This window comes from Canis lupus, chromosome 5, assembly GCF_003254725.2.
Source record: "Canis lupus dingo isolate Sandy chromosome 5, ASM325472v2, whole genome shotgun sequence".
Classification (NCBI taxonomy): Eukaryota; Metazoa; Chordata; class Mammalia; order Carnivora; family Canidae; genus Canis; species Canis lupus.
This window is the reverse complement of record NC_064247.1, coordinates 48,669,014-48,685,384: the sequence shown is the minus strand read 5'-3', so window position 1 is coordinate 48,685,384 and position 16,371 is coordinate 48,669,014. Positions and strand designations below refer to the sequence as shown.

General features: G+C 38.2%; 1 protein-coding gene across 16 annotated transcripts in view; it reads left to right on the top strand.

The window, feature by feature from the left end:
* NFIA (nuclear factor I A) overlaps positions 1–16,371 on the top strand; it is a 373,774-nt gene that overhangs the window by 287,774 nt on the left and 69,629 nt on the right. For 10 of the 16 annotated variants that reach the window (XM_035717012.2, XM_035717008.2, XM_049110359.1 and 7 more), the window contains exon 7: positions 5,790–5,918. In XM_035717012.2, coding sequence (XP_035572905.1) covers positions 5,790–5,918 — 129 coding nt within the window. Of the gene's footprint in view, positions 1–5,789; positions 5,919–8,215; positions 8,270–16,371 lie in introns of all 16 variants that reach the window. The other 6 variants (XM_035717006.2, XM_035717007.2, XM_025427856.3 and 3 more) reach the window with 1 other exon arrangement.

Genomic DNA, 16,371 nt, shown 5'->3' with positions numbered 1-16,371 from the left:
TAATAAAAATCCCAACTAATCCCTACTAATTAATGCCAAGAAAAACCTTTGGTATATAAGACAAGATAATTCTTAGTATACTTGGGAGTTGTTTTTATTTTTTGCATGTTTTTATTTTTTTGGATAACCAAATTAGAAACTTCAACTATAAATATACTTTATTGACTTAAATAGGACACAATTTTTATAATATACAAGGGAAACTCTATGAGGCAGTGTGGTGTATTACAAAACATACAAGCTTTAGAACCAGAGATCTTGGTCTAAAATACCATTTAATAGCTTGCTATGATCATCAGCAGGTTGCTTGACATCTCTTGGTGTCAAGTTTCTGCAGTATTAAGTTATAAATAGGCAGAATTTTAATAGCTACCAATTGGGAAATGAAAATGTAAGCTTTTGAGATATTTGTAAGTACATGGCACATAGTAGGTACTCCATAATTGGTAGATTTTATTCTTTTCGGTCTGTGTTTTAGAAATGATCAATATGCAGAGGTTTGATGACCATCTCTTTAGCTGCCTCCTAGCTCTCTTGAGGCCACTGGATGGATGAAGGCTTCCAGCAGCCTTTAGTTTTGGTATAATAGTTGTTCTGCTTAAAGCAGTAGTACTGATAGTCATTGGGAATTAGATGAGGGCAATGATCTGGAGAATATATAAAGTCAAACTTGCAGCATTTTGTAGTCCTCTCTAACCTGCTTATATATTGGATTTTAGAACAAAAGTGCAGAGTTTGCTTGTTTCCATATTTTTTTCCCAAACAGATTGTGACTATAAATGCACATTACTGAATACTTTCTGTTCTTGACTTTGATACTTTGAAGAAAGAAATATATACTAGTTAACTCTGACAACTTGAATTTCAACAATGCAAACTCCTTCAATAGACAAAATAAGATCCTGCTGTCCTGAACAACATTTACCATTGATAATTTTCACAGGATAATGAATTTTTTAATAACTCCTTGGGAAAAGTAAGCACTCACACTGGCTTGTCACGGTTTTCCTTTGTAACAGTCTAGCATGGTGTTCCATTGTTTCTGGAATAGTTACAGTTTATTGTGATCTCTCCCTCCAACCCCCTTCCCATTAATACTGTACCTCCTTTGAATCCTAAAAATCCATTTTAAGTAGCTTCCTTAAGCAAAGAACAGCGTTGTACTTTCTTCTCATTCCTGTAAGACTTGTTTTGTAACTATCCCTGTAAAGTTCTTGGTCAAAGTGTTTGGTAAATCTCACAGTTGAGGAGACAGACAGAGTTGAAATTAATTGTTTTTCCCCCCTTTCTTCTTTTTACTTTCTGCAATATCAGGTTGTAGAAAAACTTACCAGAAACAAACCTTGATTTGTTATAGGAGAGTCCAATAATTACTTTTGAGTTTTCTTCATATCATTTGATCTGATTTTGTTATCATATTTCTTAATCAGAGTGAAATAAAAATTTTCTGAATTTATTTGGAAATAAAATTTATGCCATTGAAATAACCACTTACTTGCCTCTTTTGCACAAAGTAATACTGTTTTCTCTGGGTGAGTTTAGCTAGTGGAAAACCTCACTACCGAACATGAATTTGCTAAAAATGATGGAAACCTCTGGAATTCTAGAGAGTTATTAGCGTCCAGTAAGCATCTTTAATGCACACATTTTTAGCATGGACAGTATGATTGAAAGTCTCATATTTTAGTAACATGTAAGTAAGATGTTGAGTAACATCTTAGTTTGTTATTGCCGTATAACAAATTACCACAAACATAGCTTAAAACAAAACACATTTATTACCCCATTATCTTATTACATTATCACTAGTTTCCATGGTTAAGAGTCTGGGCACAGCTTAGGTGGTCCCTCATCTCGGAGTCTCACAAGGCAGCAATCAGTATTTCATCCAGGCTGCATTACTTTCTGGAGCTCTGAGTTCTCTTGCACACTCTCATGATTATTGACAGAATTGAATTCTTTATAGCTTTAAGATGAAGGTCCAGCTTTCTTAAGCTGGCTGTCACCCAGGGGCCTTACTTAGCATCTAGAGGTCCCCACATTTCCTTGCCATTTGGCCCTCTCACAGGTGCCTTCACATCATAGCAGCTTACTTCTTCAAAGACAGCAGGACAAGCTCTCTGACTTCTAGTCCCTCTTTTAAAGGGTTGCCTGATTAGGCCAGGCCCACCCAGGATCATAACCTTTCACTTAATTCAGAGTCACCTGATTAGGGACCTTAATTACATCTGCAAAAGTCTCTTCACCTTTGCAATACAATAACCTAATCACAAGATTAGGCCTGTCTGGCCTGTGCTTTCAAAGTTTTCCTATTGGGCTTCTCGCTTACCACTGCCTTTAGGGATCAGAGTCACTGAATGACTAGAATTTTATGTTTGCCTTTGTCCTCTGGACACTATTTGAAACGACTCAGGTAGCTTAGAAAAATGGTGAAGTGGAGAGAAATTCAGAAAGTCTGATAGAAAACCAGTGACAAACCAAAATGCTTCTTGAAATCCATCTTCTAGGGGCACCTGGGTGGCTCAGTGGATTAAACGTCAGACTCTTGATTTCAATTCAGGTCATGGTCTAGGGTTGTAAGATCCAGCCCCAGCATGAAGCCTGCTAATATTATCTTTCTCCCCATCCCTTTCTGTTCCCCCCCCCAAACACATGCTCTCTCTCTTTCAAAAAAAAAAAAAAAAGAAATCTATTTTCTTTACCATCATTGGGGTTTTTTTAAATAGCAATCAATAGGAGAAAATGTCCCATTGAAACACAGCATTCTGCTGAACTTCTTGTTTTATAAAATTCTTTATTTTTACATAGTGAAAAGAACTTTGAAGTAATATTTTGTTTGTTCTAGAAAAGGGCAAATATTTTTAAAGAAATATGATACTTCTGAAAAGTACATTGAAATAAAAAGTTTTGATGTATTAAGAAAAAGCCAATCAGTCATTAATCTGGACAACCATTGCATAACAGTTGTGCGTAGCTAATTGGTAAAAGAAATTCTAACAAGAAGCTTATACTTAATCTAACGGCAGAAATCAAATTTGATTTCAAAAATAAAAGTCAAGATTAATGTTCTGTCGCTTTTAACATAAAGTAGTTTACTACCATTTTGAAATTTTATCCTGTCAATTAAGTATATGAAGCAAATTAACCAAAACATACATTATGCATATGGAGAAAATATTAAAGTATATAATAAGGAAATGTGCTCAATACAAGTCTTTAAAAATTGAAAACACCAAAGTAATTTTGAGATTCATGACAGCCTTAGGGTTCATCTTACTTGACTGTGATAAATTTAGAAGATTATACATAGTTTGGCTTGTTCTTCTTGTGTGCAGACAGTATTTCTTTTCTCATTAACCCTTTCAAGGAGGGTTTGAATTTTGCTGTTTTTGAATCTGTTTACCAACTTCATTCTTCATGCTCGTTACTGCCTGACTTTTACCTGTATTCCCCCTTTTAAAAGGGTAAATGTAAATGGTGGATTTAAATCATGTCAATATTCCTGCAGTGTTTAGAATGGCATGGGATGGAACTCATGAACTTTTCAAAGAAATGCTCCCTTTTCTGTGAGTCCAACCATTTGCTTTCTGTAATAAGGCTAGTTTAGATACTGCATTTCATCAGTGATTCCATTGTCTGAAAAAAATTCTGCCATCTTAAAAGTTTTGACATTTTCATTTTCTGCTCTATTTCTGTTTCATGACACATAATTCAGGCATTTGACGGAGTTTAAATCAGTGGACTGGTTGGCAGCCTCAAAATGTGCTTTGCACAGGAGACGTTTGAATGAATTGAGGGATTTGTTTACATTTTGGTAACTCTTTATTTCCTCCCTTTAATTTTTTAATTTGAAATCCCCTCTCTAATGTAATTCTGTGATTATACCTTAGGCTAGGTTACTTGCAAATGAATGTTGGTCCAAAACCCCAATCTATCCTAATGATGTTAGAATTTTGGTATGGTGTGACTTTGGTTACTGATTCAAAGAGCAAGGAAACACATAGCTAAAGTCGCTTAATGACATGCTTTTTAATTCAAATCACATAGACATTGATCTGGAATGGTTAGGATCTAGATTTGTCAAGCTGGTGTGAAATCTCAAACCACTTCTCAATGTCCTTACATGGTACCATGCAAATGTGCTTACTAATTTGCAATTTGTTTTTCTTTTTTGAGGTCAGACTCTAAAGTTTTACTATGTCCATGTATCAGTTAGTAAAGCCACAGATAAAGCTGAGACTGTTACATGTAGTTTAAATATCTTTTCAGGCCACTTGCTGTGTTCTAGACTCGCTGGATATCCTGAAAACAGAAGGGGCAAAACAGACTATCCTTATAGAATCTGTAGTCACGCTCAAAGCTTGTGTTGTAGAACCTCATTAAGGAAATCTGTGAACATAAATAACAAGGACATTTTTAGATACAGTCCAAGCTAAGTTTTGGGACACTTCTATACCTATAAAGTGCTTGGCACAGTGCATAGGAGTTAGTAACTCTCAATAACAGGTACATGCTAATATCATTGTTATTTTCACTACGTATCTTTCCAGCTCACCCAAATAATTCTTTCACATAGACAGAATAACACATGTAGACATTATGTAAGTAAAGGAGATTTGGTTCTTTTGACATGAATACAGACCAGTTTTGTGCTGCAAATGTAAGAGAGCCCAAATTTGTCCTGTAATGTGGAGACAAGGAGTCATTTCCTTTATTTTTATATCCAAGTTTTCATTGTTTTAATTGGCACCCTACCAAACTGATAGATGCCTCCAGTTGTGTATGTCAGCGTGGTTGCTGAGAACATTACAAACTCAGTAATTACAAGAGACTATTTTCCCATTATTTTCTTCCCAAAGCATTCTCTATGCTAGATGTTACGCAAACCTCAAAAACTATGTTAAAAATACTATTTTTAAAAACAAAATTTTATTGTATTTTCTTAACATAAATGTAATATATGTTCATCATAGAAAAAACAAGTAAGCAAAAAGAGGCAATGAATACCACCCGAATCTAACACACAGAGAACTGCCGTTACAGTTTATGTGTATTTTGTTCCAGTTCTTTCTCTGTACATAGGAATATATTTTTAAGTGGCATCATAGCACAACATCTTATTTCATAATCGCTCTCCATGTCTTTACTCCTTGTCAGGTCAGTAAATTATTATCTTTCCATGTCATTATTCTCTAACAGTGTTATTTGCATATTTAACCAGTTTCAATTTTTGGGCATTTAAGGATTTTTTTTTTTACTCTTTTCTTTCTTTTTTCAATTATAAATAATTCACAAGATAAGCAAGATTGAGTTGTCATTGTTAAAGGTTTTTTTTTTTTTTTTTTTTTTTTTTTAATGTTAAGGTAGCTAAATTATTTAAAATGTGGACTGAGTGCCTTGGCTCTTCAGTAAAGTACCTGGCAAGCTGAACTGATTGCAGCTGAGGTCTTCACGTGCCTTTGAGAGCCTCCTTTCTGAAGGGCCCCGGGAGCCACAGGCATATACTACCTGTAGGAAACACTGGGAAGTGGCCCTCTGTAATTAGACAAGATCAATAATGCCAAAGTCGACTGTGATTTAGTAGAATAAGTTGAAATCAATTATAGTTGGACTTACCAGGGGACCATGTTGTCCCTGTTTGTTCCTGTGACGAATTCAAAGAAACTCAAAGCAAATTTTGCACTCACAGGTGGATTTCTTTTTTTAATTCTTTCAGTTTTATCTTTTAGGTTGTACAAGCTGTCGTGCCATGAATTAAAGTGTGCTTATCACTCCATCCTTCTTGCCAGGAATGCCATCTCCAACCACACTGAAGAAGTCGGAGAAGTCTGGTTTCAGCAGCCCCTCCCCTTCGCAGACCTCCTCCCTGGGAACTGCATTCACACAGCACCACCGACCTGTCATCACAGGACCCAGAGGTGAGCGGCTCCACAGGCATCCTTGCTTGTGCTTAGATCATGTCCTTGTAAACAACGTAGCAAAAGGAGAGACAGGGAGGTCTCTCCCAGAGTGCTCCTAAAGGCACCCAGGCCAGTTTCTCATCCGTGGGGACAGCTTTGTTGTCAAATCCTTGATCCTCATCTCAGGCCAAAAAAAAGACCACACCTGTCATTCTCAGGGGGATGCTGCAAAGAGGTACGAGGTAATTCGAATTGAACCAAAATCAAATCTGTCCTACAAATTGTACAAGAGGAGTGCGTGCATGCGTGCGTGTGTGTGTGTGTGTGTGTTAGGTGAATATATTTTCCTGTAGTTAGTTACCTGTTTTCAAGTAAGAGCTGTGTTTCATTCTCATTCCTGCTGATTCCCTTTCCTTAAAACCTGATTTCAATATGTGGCATTTTGCATTGAGGTTGTTTGCATCACGGTGTTGACGAGCAGTCTTCACTCACTCCTTTTGAAGTGGTAGATAGTTAGTCTGGTTTTCATTGCAGTGTTTTCATTATTTTTGTCTCGTGTGCTTTTAAGTTTATTATTAAAATGTGTCCACAAGAAATATGATTTGTATTTCACATTAAAGACAAGCTTTAAACCTCAAGAGAATGTCAGCAAATCACTTAACTTGCTCTTATTGCAAGATGAAAATATTTATTAGTTTGTTTATGAAACTCCACAGTAGGAGTATGAATAATTGTAACCACGTTTACTTTCTGCCATCAGATTGTCGCTTAGGTAGGTCTGTGATCCACCAGCTGGTATTATAAAACATCCTAGAAAAAGTTATGGTCTCGTGTCTACTTTGACATATGCCTGGGGAAACTGATATTTCTTGCATTAATCTCAATGTTAGACCCACAAATCTGAATCCCTTTATGAATACTCCGTGAGCATCTCAGGGAAATAGGGCAGTTGAGAGGGCTGTCCAATGCACACGTGCAGAAATCACTCTGAAGAAAATAAGTATTCAGAGTATTTTGTGAAGTGATTACTATATCCACAATTATGAAAACCTACTTGCTCCATCTTTAAACATCTTGTGATCATTGACAGAATTTTCTCAAGATCCCTTATTATTTCACTTGTGTGGTATGCACGCGCGCGTGTGTGTGTGTGTGTGTGTGTTATAATCAGAAAGGCAAAATAGATTTTTTTTTATAACTTGAAAACTTTGCATCCAAATTGGATTATACAGTCCCAGAATGAGTCTCTGTAAATGGGCTATGGTATTATTATTATTAGATAATGATATTATATAATGATATTATAATTATATAATGATATTATATGATATTATCCTCATAGTCAGCATTCATTAAGCATCTAAACTGTGGTGGAAAATAAAAGATACAAAGTCCTTTTAGTCAGAAGACTTTTTGGTCTCAGAAATAAGGCATGTGACATTTCACATCTTTTTATGGTCAGGTTAACATTTTAAATGCTAAATGAATGTTAAAAGTAGAAATTTCGGCAGGGACTATGGAGGTTTGTTCATTCATTAAACAAGTTACTAAGTGAGTGCCTGTCGCTGGGAATTCAGTGGTTTCTGGCCACATAAAGCATACAGTCTAGGGCAGAAGAGATACAAGAAAATAAGCATTCAGAAGATGATGTGGAATGTGCTATTACTACTTTTTATCAAATAGAGAAAATTCAAAGTTTAGACAGCGTTGAAGTCAAATCTTAAGAAGTTGCTTGCATGAATAGACGGCATTTCAAGCAGAAGAAAGATTTAGTGTAACAAGATAATAAGGAATGGGAAGAACAGTAGGCTGGCAATCAGGATAGCTGGTAAGCTGCCTCTTTGCCTTTCCATTTCTCTTGTGGATTTTTTAATGTCCTCACCAATAAAATGGTACAGTACTATTGTTGAATGAACTTTTCCTCCCAACTTCCTGATCTTAATGTAGAAACACAATAAAACAGTATTTGTAAAGACTCTTTGAGGAGCATAAAGCAATGTACATATATTATCATTTATTCAATAAATATGAGGTGCCTTCTATGTGTCTTGCCTTAAAGCCATAGTTCTACAAATTATTATAACAATTCTAGAATTTACCCATGGAGTGCCAAGATTGGGAGCTTCTTCATGCTAGGTACTTAAACACATTTGCTAAAATGACCCACCCTGGGTTGAACCAAAGTGGACCTCCTTAACCTTCAGAACAATGAGCTTTGATCTCCTGTTCATACCATGAAAAAATGTTTATGAGGAAAAGAGAAAGATGCCTAGTTTAAGAATTATGGAATACCAAAGATTCTTTGTTTTCACCAGAATTCAAGATGGTTCCCAGCATCCTCGGTTCTCCTTTCTGGAAAATCTACTCAGGTACCCATTCTTATTGCACCCTGCCCCCCCCCCCTTAGTGGTCTGGTAAAGGGAATTTAATTTAGATGAAACTCTTCATTGGCATCTTTGTGGCAAGAATCACAGAGCAGGGATCCCTGGGTGGCACAGTGGTTTAGCGCCTGCCTTTGGCCCAGGGCGCAATCCTGGAGACCCGGGATCGAATCCCACGTCGGGCTCCCGGTGCATGGAGCCTGCTTCTCCCTCTGCCTATGTCTCTGCCTCTCTCTCTCTCTCTCTCTCTCTGTGTGTGACTATCATAAAAAAAAAAAAAAAGAATCACAGAGCAGAGATGGCTAACCTGAGACATTTTAGGGCTAAGATACTTACAAAGGTTAGAATTGAGCCTCTCTCTGTCTAAAAAATATTTGCTGTAGGCACCATGATGCCCTTTATTCTTCTCTGAACCAGATGATAAGCTAATGTTTGGGATGAGATCACAGGATTAGGAGTCGATGTTTTAGGAATATGGGGCCAAAGGGAAGGAGAGACAGTCTGACTGAATGAGTCGGTGTGGAGTACATGTGATGTGTACATCAAGGAGACTTTAGCCTTGCTATTCCTTTTATTGTAAAGAGTTGCCATAACCCAAATCATGAGAGAATCCAGACAGACAGTTGAAGTTCAAAGGGCCTAGAAGAAGAGACAGGTGTGTCTTTTATCAGAGTCCTGGGGTACAGGGACAGGTGAAGCTGTCTATTACACCCTTGCTTAGAATCACATGGCATATCCACTCCTGCATAGTACCCAGATTGCAGGGCTTCTGCTGCCTTCTTCAGAAATTTCTTAAAATTTCCCATTGGAATATCTTGATTAGACAAACACCAGTTTGTAAGCAATAACTGTGTAATATATCTCAATGCCCAGACCAGGGGTGATATTTTAACAGAGCTACAACCAAAACAAGGTCAGCTAGCTAAAAAAAACAATGGCCCTGTTATTTTAATTTATTTTCCAAATTTGGAAATTTGGTGGACACTTGTTACAAAGGAAACCTCTCTTTGAAATTGCAGAGCAAATGCAAAAAAAAAAAAAAAATAGCGTCTTAAAGGGAGGCAGCATTGCATAGTGGGTGAGCATGGATGCTTAGGGGTCAAATGAACCAGCATTTGAATCCTGTCTCCACCACTTTTATCAGCTGTGTGAACCTGGTACATTGCTTTACTTCTCTGAGTCATAGGTCCTTGTCTATAAATTGAAGATCATAATCTCTACCTCAAGAGAATCATATCATCTGAGGAGCAAATGAAATCCTGTATTTGCAATTGTTTGCACAGTGCATGAAAATAGAGTACATACTCAAATCATGCAAACAAGTAAATCACCCATTTTCACCCAGGCTTTGAAAATTTCATGCTGTCCCTACTACTTTCACCTATCAACATTTTGTCCATCCCAAGACCAGCTCAAGAATGATTTCCTACATGAAGACTCCGTAGCTCCACACAGGCTGCCATCACCTCACACTCCTTAAAGGAGTGTGCTTTGCTAGTTAATGTACAGGTTTTGTCGCTCTCCTAGAATGAAACCTTTGGAAAGGAGGATCTATAACTTACACTTTTTGTTACCTTTATTGTATCTCATGCAATGGATTTTCTGCCCAAATATTGATGGATAAATAAAAACTACTCAAATTGCACATAAATGTACACAAGGAGCATTCATCCCCTCCCTGACATTGACAAGATCATATTGCTTCAGAAGAACTTAGAGTGATAAATGTATAATAGTTTATGCAGGACCTCTTTTTAAGAAACATCCAAGATGGGGAAGAATGACAGCCTTCCATCCAAAGAAAATTTTTGTAAGATTATATGAGTAAAACTTTGATATAAAAGTCATGTTTTTTCTTAGTTTCTGCTATTCAAATCACTTCTCTATGTACATCATGAAGGTAGATACATGGTTTCTTAAAATAAGTCCCCTCTCTGGTACTGGTTTTCTTTGTGGCTTTGATAAATCACTTAACCCTGTGGTCTCAGTTTAGTCATCTGTATCATGGGGACAATCCTTGGCCACCTGTGTAGGTACAATTAGGTAAAGGAGTTGAAGCATTTTGGAATAGCTTAAGGAGCGGAGAAGACATTAAGTTTCCATAAAAGCATTTGTATGTCATTATACATTATTGTAATTACTATGCACTTTTCAGCTGAAAGATTGGGCTTTCAAAGGCTTTCTTTTATCAGCACTTAAAAGTTCAACCATAATAGTATTTAATCACAACAGTTTGTTTTATTCATGATAATTGAAAAAAATCTTTGTTCTTCCCTTTGCTTTTTTAGGAGTTATAAGTTTGATGATTTAAAGGATCTAGCTCCTTTTATTGAAATTATTTGGAGCAATCGGTGATATTTTAGAGTGTCTGGAAAATTCATCTTCTTGAAACATAGGTGTCTGCCTAAAATCTTTGCTATTTTAAAAAACAAGATAATGAATGATACTTAATTTAAGCATTTCATTTCATTTAATGCTTTCTACTAAGTAAAGCAACTCTGCTTTAGAGATTTAGAAATGGGGAGGCGCCTACACTACACACATTGCAAGGCAGAGGTTGAAAATATTTAGCAAGTAAGCACTTACTGAGCTTCCTCTAGAACCACAGAATGTGAGAATAGTGCTCTGAAAATCTGGTCTAATCCGTTTCCTATATCAGCTAAAAATGTGTTTGACTGCAAGTACCAGAAAAATCTGACTAAACAGGTCATATTTTTCTTGTGAAAAGAAGTATGTGATTCAGGACTGTTAGAGCCCAAGGACTGAGATTTTTATCTCTTAGCCTTGATTTCACGGGTTGTATTCATCCTCATGCTGTGACCTCATGGTCACTATGTGGCTGCTGCACAACTGCCCTACATCTGCATCACAAGCAGAAAGAAAGGCCAGCTCATTCTGCCACCTTTTGTAGAATGTTATGCTGTGTGGCCGGAACTGTGTTGCATGCTCACCTCTAGCTGCAAGAGAAGCTAGGAAGTCTTTTTTTTTTTTTTTTTTTTTTTTTTAGCTGAATGCATTGCCACTCTGTATAAAATCAGGGCTTCATAAGTGGGGTGAGCAGGGGAGAAATATGCTGGTTAGCAGTTAGTAATGTATTCCACATTACTCTTGCAGATGGAGAGGTCTGGGCCAAGAACAGAAATCAAGTCTCTAATTCAGTGGCTTTTCCACCGCATCAGTAGGTTCTACCTTTTTCTCCCCACTGGGAGAAGTAAACTTCATTTATATAAACAATTAATTTGTTTTCACATTTTTTATTAGCCTAAGACATAACATAGTCATTTAGATCTTTTGATAAGCATGACATAGCCCATGTTATCATACTGAGTTTTTTAATAACAGCCATAAACAAATCACTTGACCTTTTTTTATTAGCTCTTGAATCCTTGCTACCAGTAATGCAGGGTTCCCGCTAGTTGCAAGTCACTTCAAAACACAATTTTGGGGGTCAGTGTGACTTTTTTCAGCATTGAAATTGATTCGCACACTCCCCTGTCTGGGGACCCATTAATTTTTTCCACAAATATTTATCAACCACAACAGCATGTACAAGGTGCTCTACTAGTTGTCGAATAAGGTGAACAAGAGAAGCCTGGGCCCTGGCCTCAGAGTGCTTACCTCGTGGTGGGTAACAGGACAAGGAAGCCAGCAGGTGTATTACTGTGATAGGGGAACCACAGGGTGTTGTTGGGGACAAGAGCATCCTAATAGAGAACTGCTGTGACATTTGGCAATGGGAGAATCCAGGCAAGCATAAGACTTAACCCCTATTCTCCTGCAGAGTGCCTTTTAACTGTAAGTGTGCAAAACAAAGCAACATCAACAAGTCGTTCTTTTGGATTAAAAAAAAAAAACTGAGGAATTAAAGACATGCACAATGTGAGCATGAACCTCAACCACCCACTTGTTTCTGAGTCCAAAAACATACATGATGGGAATTGAGAAGTAAAATCGCCCTGGTACTGAAAATATACATAAGATACGCTAAAACAATAGCCATATAAACCAAAGATTTATTGTGCAGCTTTCAAAGAGTCATGCCAGTTTCTGTTTGGAGAGGTAGTCAGAAGTTTATAAGCTCTATAAACCTCTCTAAGTCCATGATCCTCATGATTCAGGCGGGGATCCTGCTCTTAGTGATGAAACATCTAAGGGTCTGCAGTTAACAGTATCTCCCGGTTTGGCCAAGAAAAACATACTGCAGAGAATTATGAGAATTAAGATCACCTTCCAGGAAGTGGAGGTCACCAGGAAAGATTGGAGGAGTGCAGATTCATAGAAAATAATAGAGGAGGAAAGAAAGAGAGGTAAAATATGAAGGCAGCAGTTGTCGTCTAGTGATAGAGCAGGAACCATGGCTTTATTCCTCCTGCCTGTGTCCCTCCACCTTGTACCTGGTATAAGGAAAGCACTCAACAAATATTTGTTGAATGAACGAATGACTACATGGATTTGATTGAAGACACACTGAAGGTTTGGGAATAACAGGGAGTTATTTCCATCCCCCATGTGTAATGATAATGTAATATTCAAGTGCATGTATTTGGTAGCATTTAGGGAGCTGCACTGCATGGTGAATAAGTCCTCAGTACATATTCATTTTGTCTTAATGAAGAGCTTCTACCTTGACCGGCAGTAAGAGAAATACTGAGCTCAAGGTGATTTGATCCCCTTTATTACAAAATTTTTGTTGTTGAAATTAAGGGCTCACCAGAAGAAATACTCCATTTATCGCCACCATAACCATGGCACCTCTCCCTTGGCACAGGCCCCCCCTCTAACTCAGTGATAGGAGTGTTCAGCTTTCTTGCATCATATGTGCAAACTTCTTTGCCTCTTAGGAAAGCTTTTAACTTAGTTGTAGAACCTCCCCATGCCTTTCAAAGGAGCTGAATCTAATTTGTCTCTCCTGGTTTAGTGCAATTGAATCATCTCAGGAAAATGAGAAGCAATTAAATACCTGTTGCTAACAAGGTGCTGAAATAATCTGCCAACAGACACAAGGTGTTTATTTATTATTGGAGTATGTCATTTGAGAAAACATTACGTTGTCATTCTACAATAAGAATTGCCAGAATCGATTTTCAGATGGAGGCATCACAGACCTAACAAGTACCACTTTGAGGAGCATTAAAAGACAAGTTAAGAGGGCCTGTGAACATTGGTCAAGGTTAGCTCAAGTGCCAGTGTCCAACCCAGTGGGAAACCCTGTCGATGGGATTTGAAGGATCTGGATGGTGAAGAGGAAAGGCAGCTTTTTAGCAAAGGCCCTTTAAGCCTCAGTTCAGGAAATTATTAAATTCATTAGCCAGATACTTACCACCAGCTATTACTGCCCAGCCAAAGGAAAAAACAGTGCCAGCAAATGTTTTAAAACTACAACTAAACAAAAGTCAGGAAGCGTGTAATTAAAACTGTACCTTTATTGTATTGTAAAGAGTTTCACTATGACATGGAAAATATTTAAAGGAGAAGGCTGTTTAGCTAATTTGTCTGCAAGTGAACTGCTTAGTGGAAAACTATCCTAAATTAACTGTAAGGCCACCCACCGAGCGAACCTCATAAAAGGCCATGGCTGCTCAGCTTGGTTTTGTGTAACCGTTCAATAATTACTAGATAAATGCATAACTAAAAGCTCTATTACACTAATAATTTGTACTGAGATAGATGTGTGGGACACCCTGCTGGGTTAATTTGTCATCCCCACAGCAAACTTCTAAAGAGAGCTCTTCTGTTGGGGGAATCGTGCTAATATGTGGTCCCAAGGAGGACAGGTTAGAGCAGTAAGACCAATTGGCTCCTTAATCTCTTAAAGAGGCAAAATGCCCCCAGGGTGAGCACCAGAGAGAAAAATAGGGTGATTAACCACGTGGGCCTAAATTTAAACTCATCTGGACAAAAGAAGCTGCTCTCCCTTGTTATTCCTTGCCCCTTTCTCTCCATCTGTCTCTCCTTCCCTCTCTTCCTCTCTTCCTTCCCCCACACCCCCACTATAGACCCACATAGGCACACATGGTGAAGGCAAGGTCCTAAGCAAGGTTTCTTTAAACTCCTCATTGATGAGCCTTCCTGGTATTGCTTGTACTATAAATCACATCATCAGATAAATCCCTAGCGGTTCTTTCTTCTTGGTCTAGCTTAATATAATGTGGATTCCATGTTTGGACTCATTCTTTATTTTCCTTTTTTTGGAATGGAATAAAAAAAGTCAATATTGGACTTGTATCTCGTTTTTATGTGGAATGTTTTCTTCTGTCACATATATACACACACACACAATTGCTGTTTTAAATATGAAGCTCACATTGAAGCTTCAGTGCAGGGTTTTCAACCTCCCCTATTGACAGAACCATAAATCATGTTAAAGTTAAGTGAATTACTGTAGCATGGAACTGTGGCTTTAACAATGTTTATGTAGTATCAGCTTATCATCCATGTAGGCAGAGGGGGGTGAGTACTGATATTTGAAATGGGAATATACAGCCCTATTAATGTGGTTGCAGTATTACAGAGAGTCACCCATTTCATGCTGCATGCTTTGTATTCTTGAAATTAGTGTACTTAATCACACGTAGAAGATGTTTTCTAAAATGTATATATTCACAGTAAATTTACATTTGTCATGTGCCATTGCTTCATTTGAAATGGGGACTGCTTCTCCTCCTTCCCCCCATCAAACACTTCCTTTCTCGGATGTGCAAAACACACATGAGCAACATCAGAGTTGCCAGGTTCCGATACAATAATAAGGGACCTGTGAACACAAACTTCTGAAGGGAAATAAACCATCTGACCTCTGAAAAAGAATTCAGATGGGAGCAGCAGAGGACAATGAAAAGTGCATGGGCTGTAGGGTCAGCCAGTGGGGTCCTGGATGGTCACTCAGGACCCACGTGTGCTTGTGAGAGTCACTTATCTTCTACCTTGCCTTTTTCCCCCACCTGTACAAAACATTAAAGCGTGAGGAAGAAGAGGAAGTGAAGTGACATATTGAAAGGGCTGGGTACTGTCGTAAGTATGGTTACTAAATACTCTGTGACTCCTTTTATCCTCATACCTGTGTTCGCTTTCTTTGAATGCGGTTCTGTCAAGAGGGTTCTCACTTCCTCCATCCCTCAATCCTCATCCCCAATCTGCTCTTTCTACCTGCTGCCGCGGGTCTAGAAGGAGTGCATGTTTCTCCTCTCTGGGTAGAGCCACAGAGGCCCAGAGGAGGAGATGTGGTCTCAGGGAAGTGAGCCAGTGGGTTACCCCATCCCACTGCTCTTGTCTGGTCGGGGGAACAGGGAACTCTCAGTGGGGCAAGCTAATAGCTCCCTCCCATTTAGCCATTGCAGAGACTTCTCTTTGCTATGTCTTCACTAAAGTTCAGATAAGCACCTCTTTTGTTAACAAGAGTCTGTGTTGTTTCTAGGAATCAATTCAGCAAGTAATTATTGAGCGTTTACCATCTGCCAAGCACTGTGCTAGACCCTAATGAACAAACCAGACAAGTCCTGCCCCTGTGGTTTAGCCAAATAGGTAGATATGAAACAAAGTATTATCACTATGATGAGATTAATTGGAGGCGAACTCAAGAAAGGGATAATCCAGCACAGGTATTTAAAGTATTTCTGGGAGTTTGGATTTACTTGTGTGGGTCCCTTCTATTGGCACAGGATATGAATTTAGAAAACCTTGGCATCCCTGAGGGATATCTCCAGATCTTCCCAAATCCCTGAGTTCCTGAACACCGTAATAAAAGTTGTGAAATTCCTACATACCCAGTAATGAATGCTTTGAAGATATGCTAATATAGACTCTTTCAAGTGAAATATTCTTAGGAGTGAAAGAACCCAACCAAATGCCTTAACCATCCTTCTACTCCTCCAAAAGGAAATCATGGATTGGTGCTTGTAACTAAAAAATGTAGAGGTTTATGGCTTCAGGTAGAGCTGGATCCAGATGCTCAGGTGAGACCTTCAGAAATCTGTATGTCTTCTTCTTTCCTTCAGCTCTACTATCTTCTGTGTGAACTTCATTCTTAGGCTGAATCTCCTCAGAAAGTGGCATTAATGATGTGAGCAGCTCCAGGCTTAATTTCCACCTAT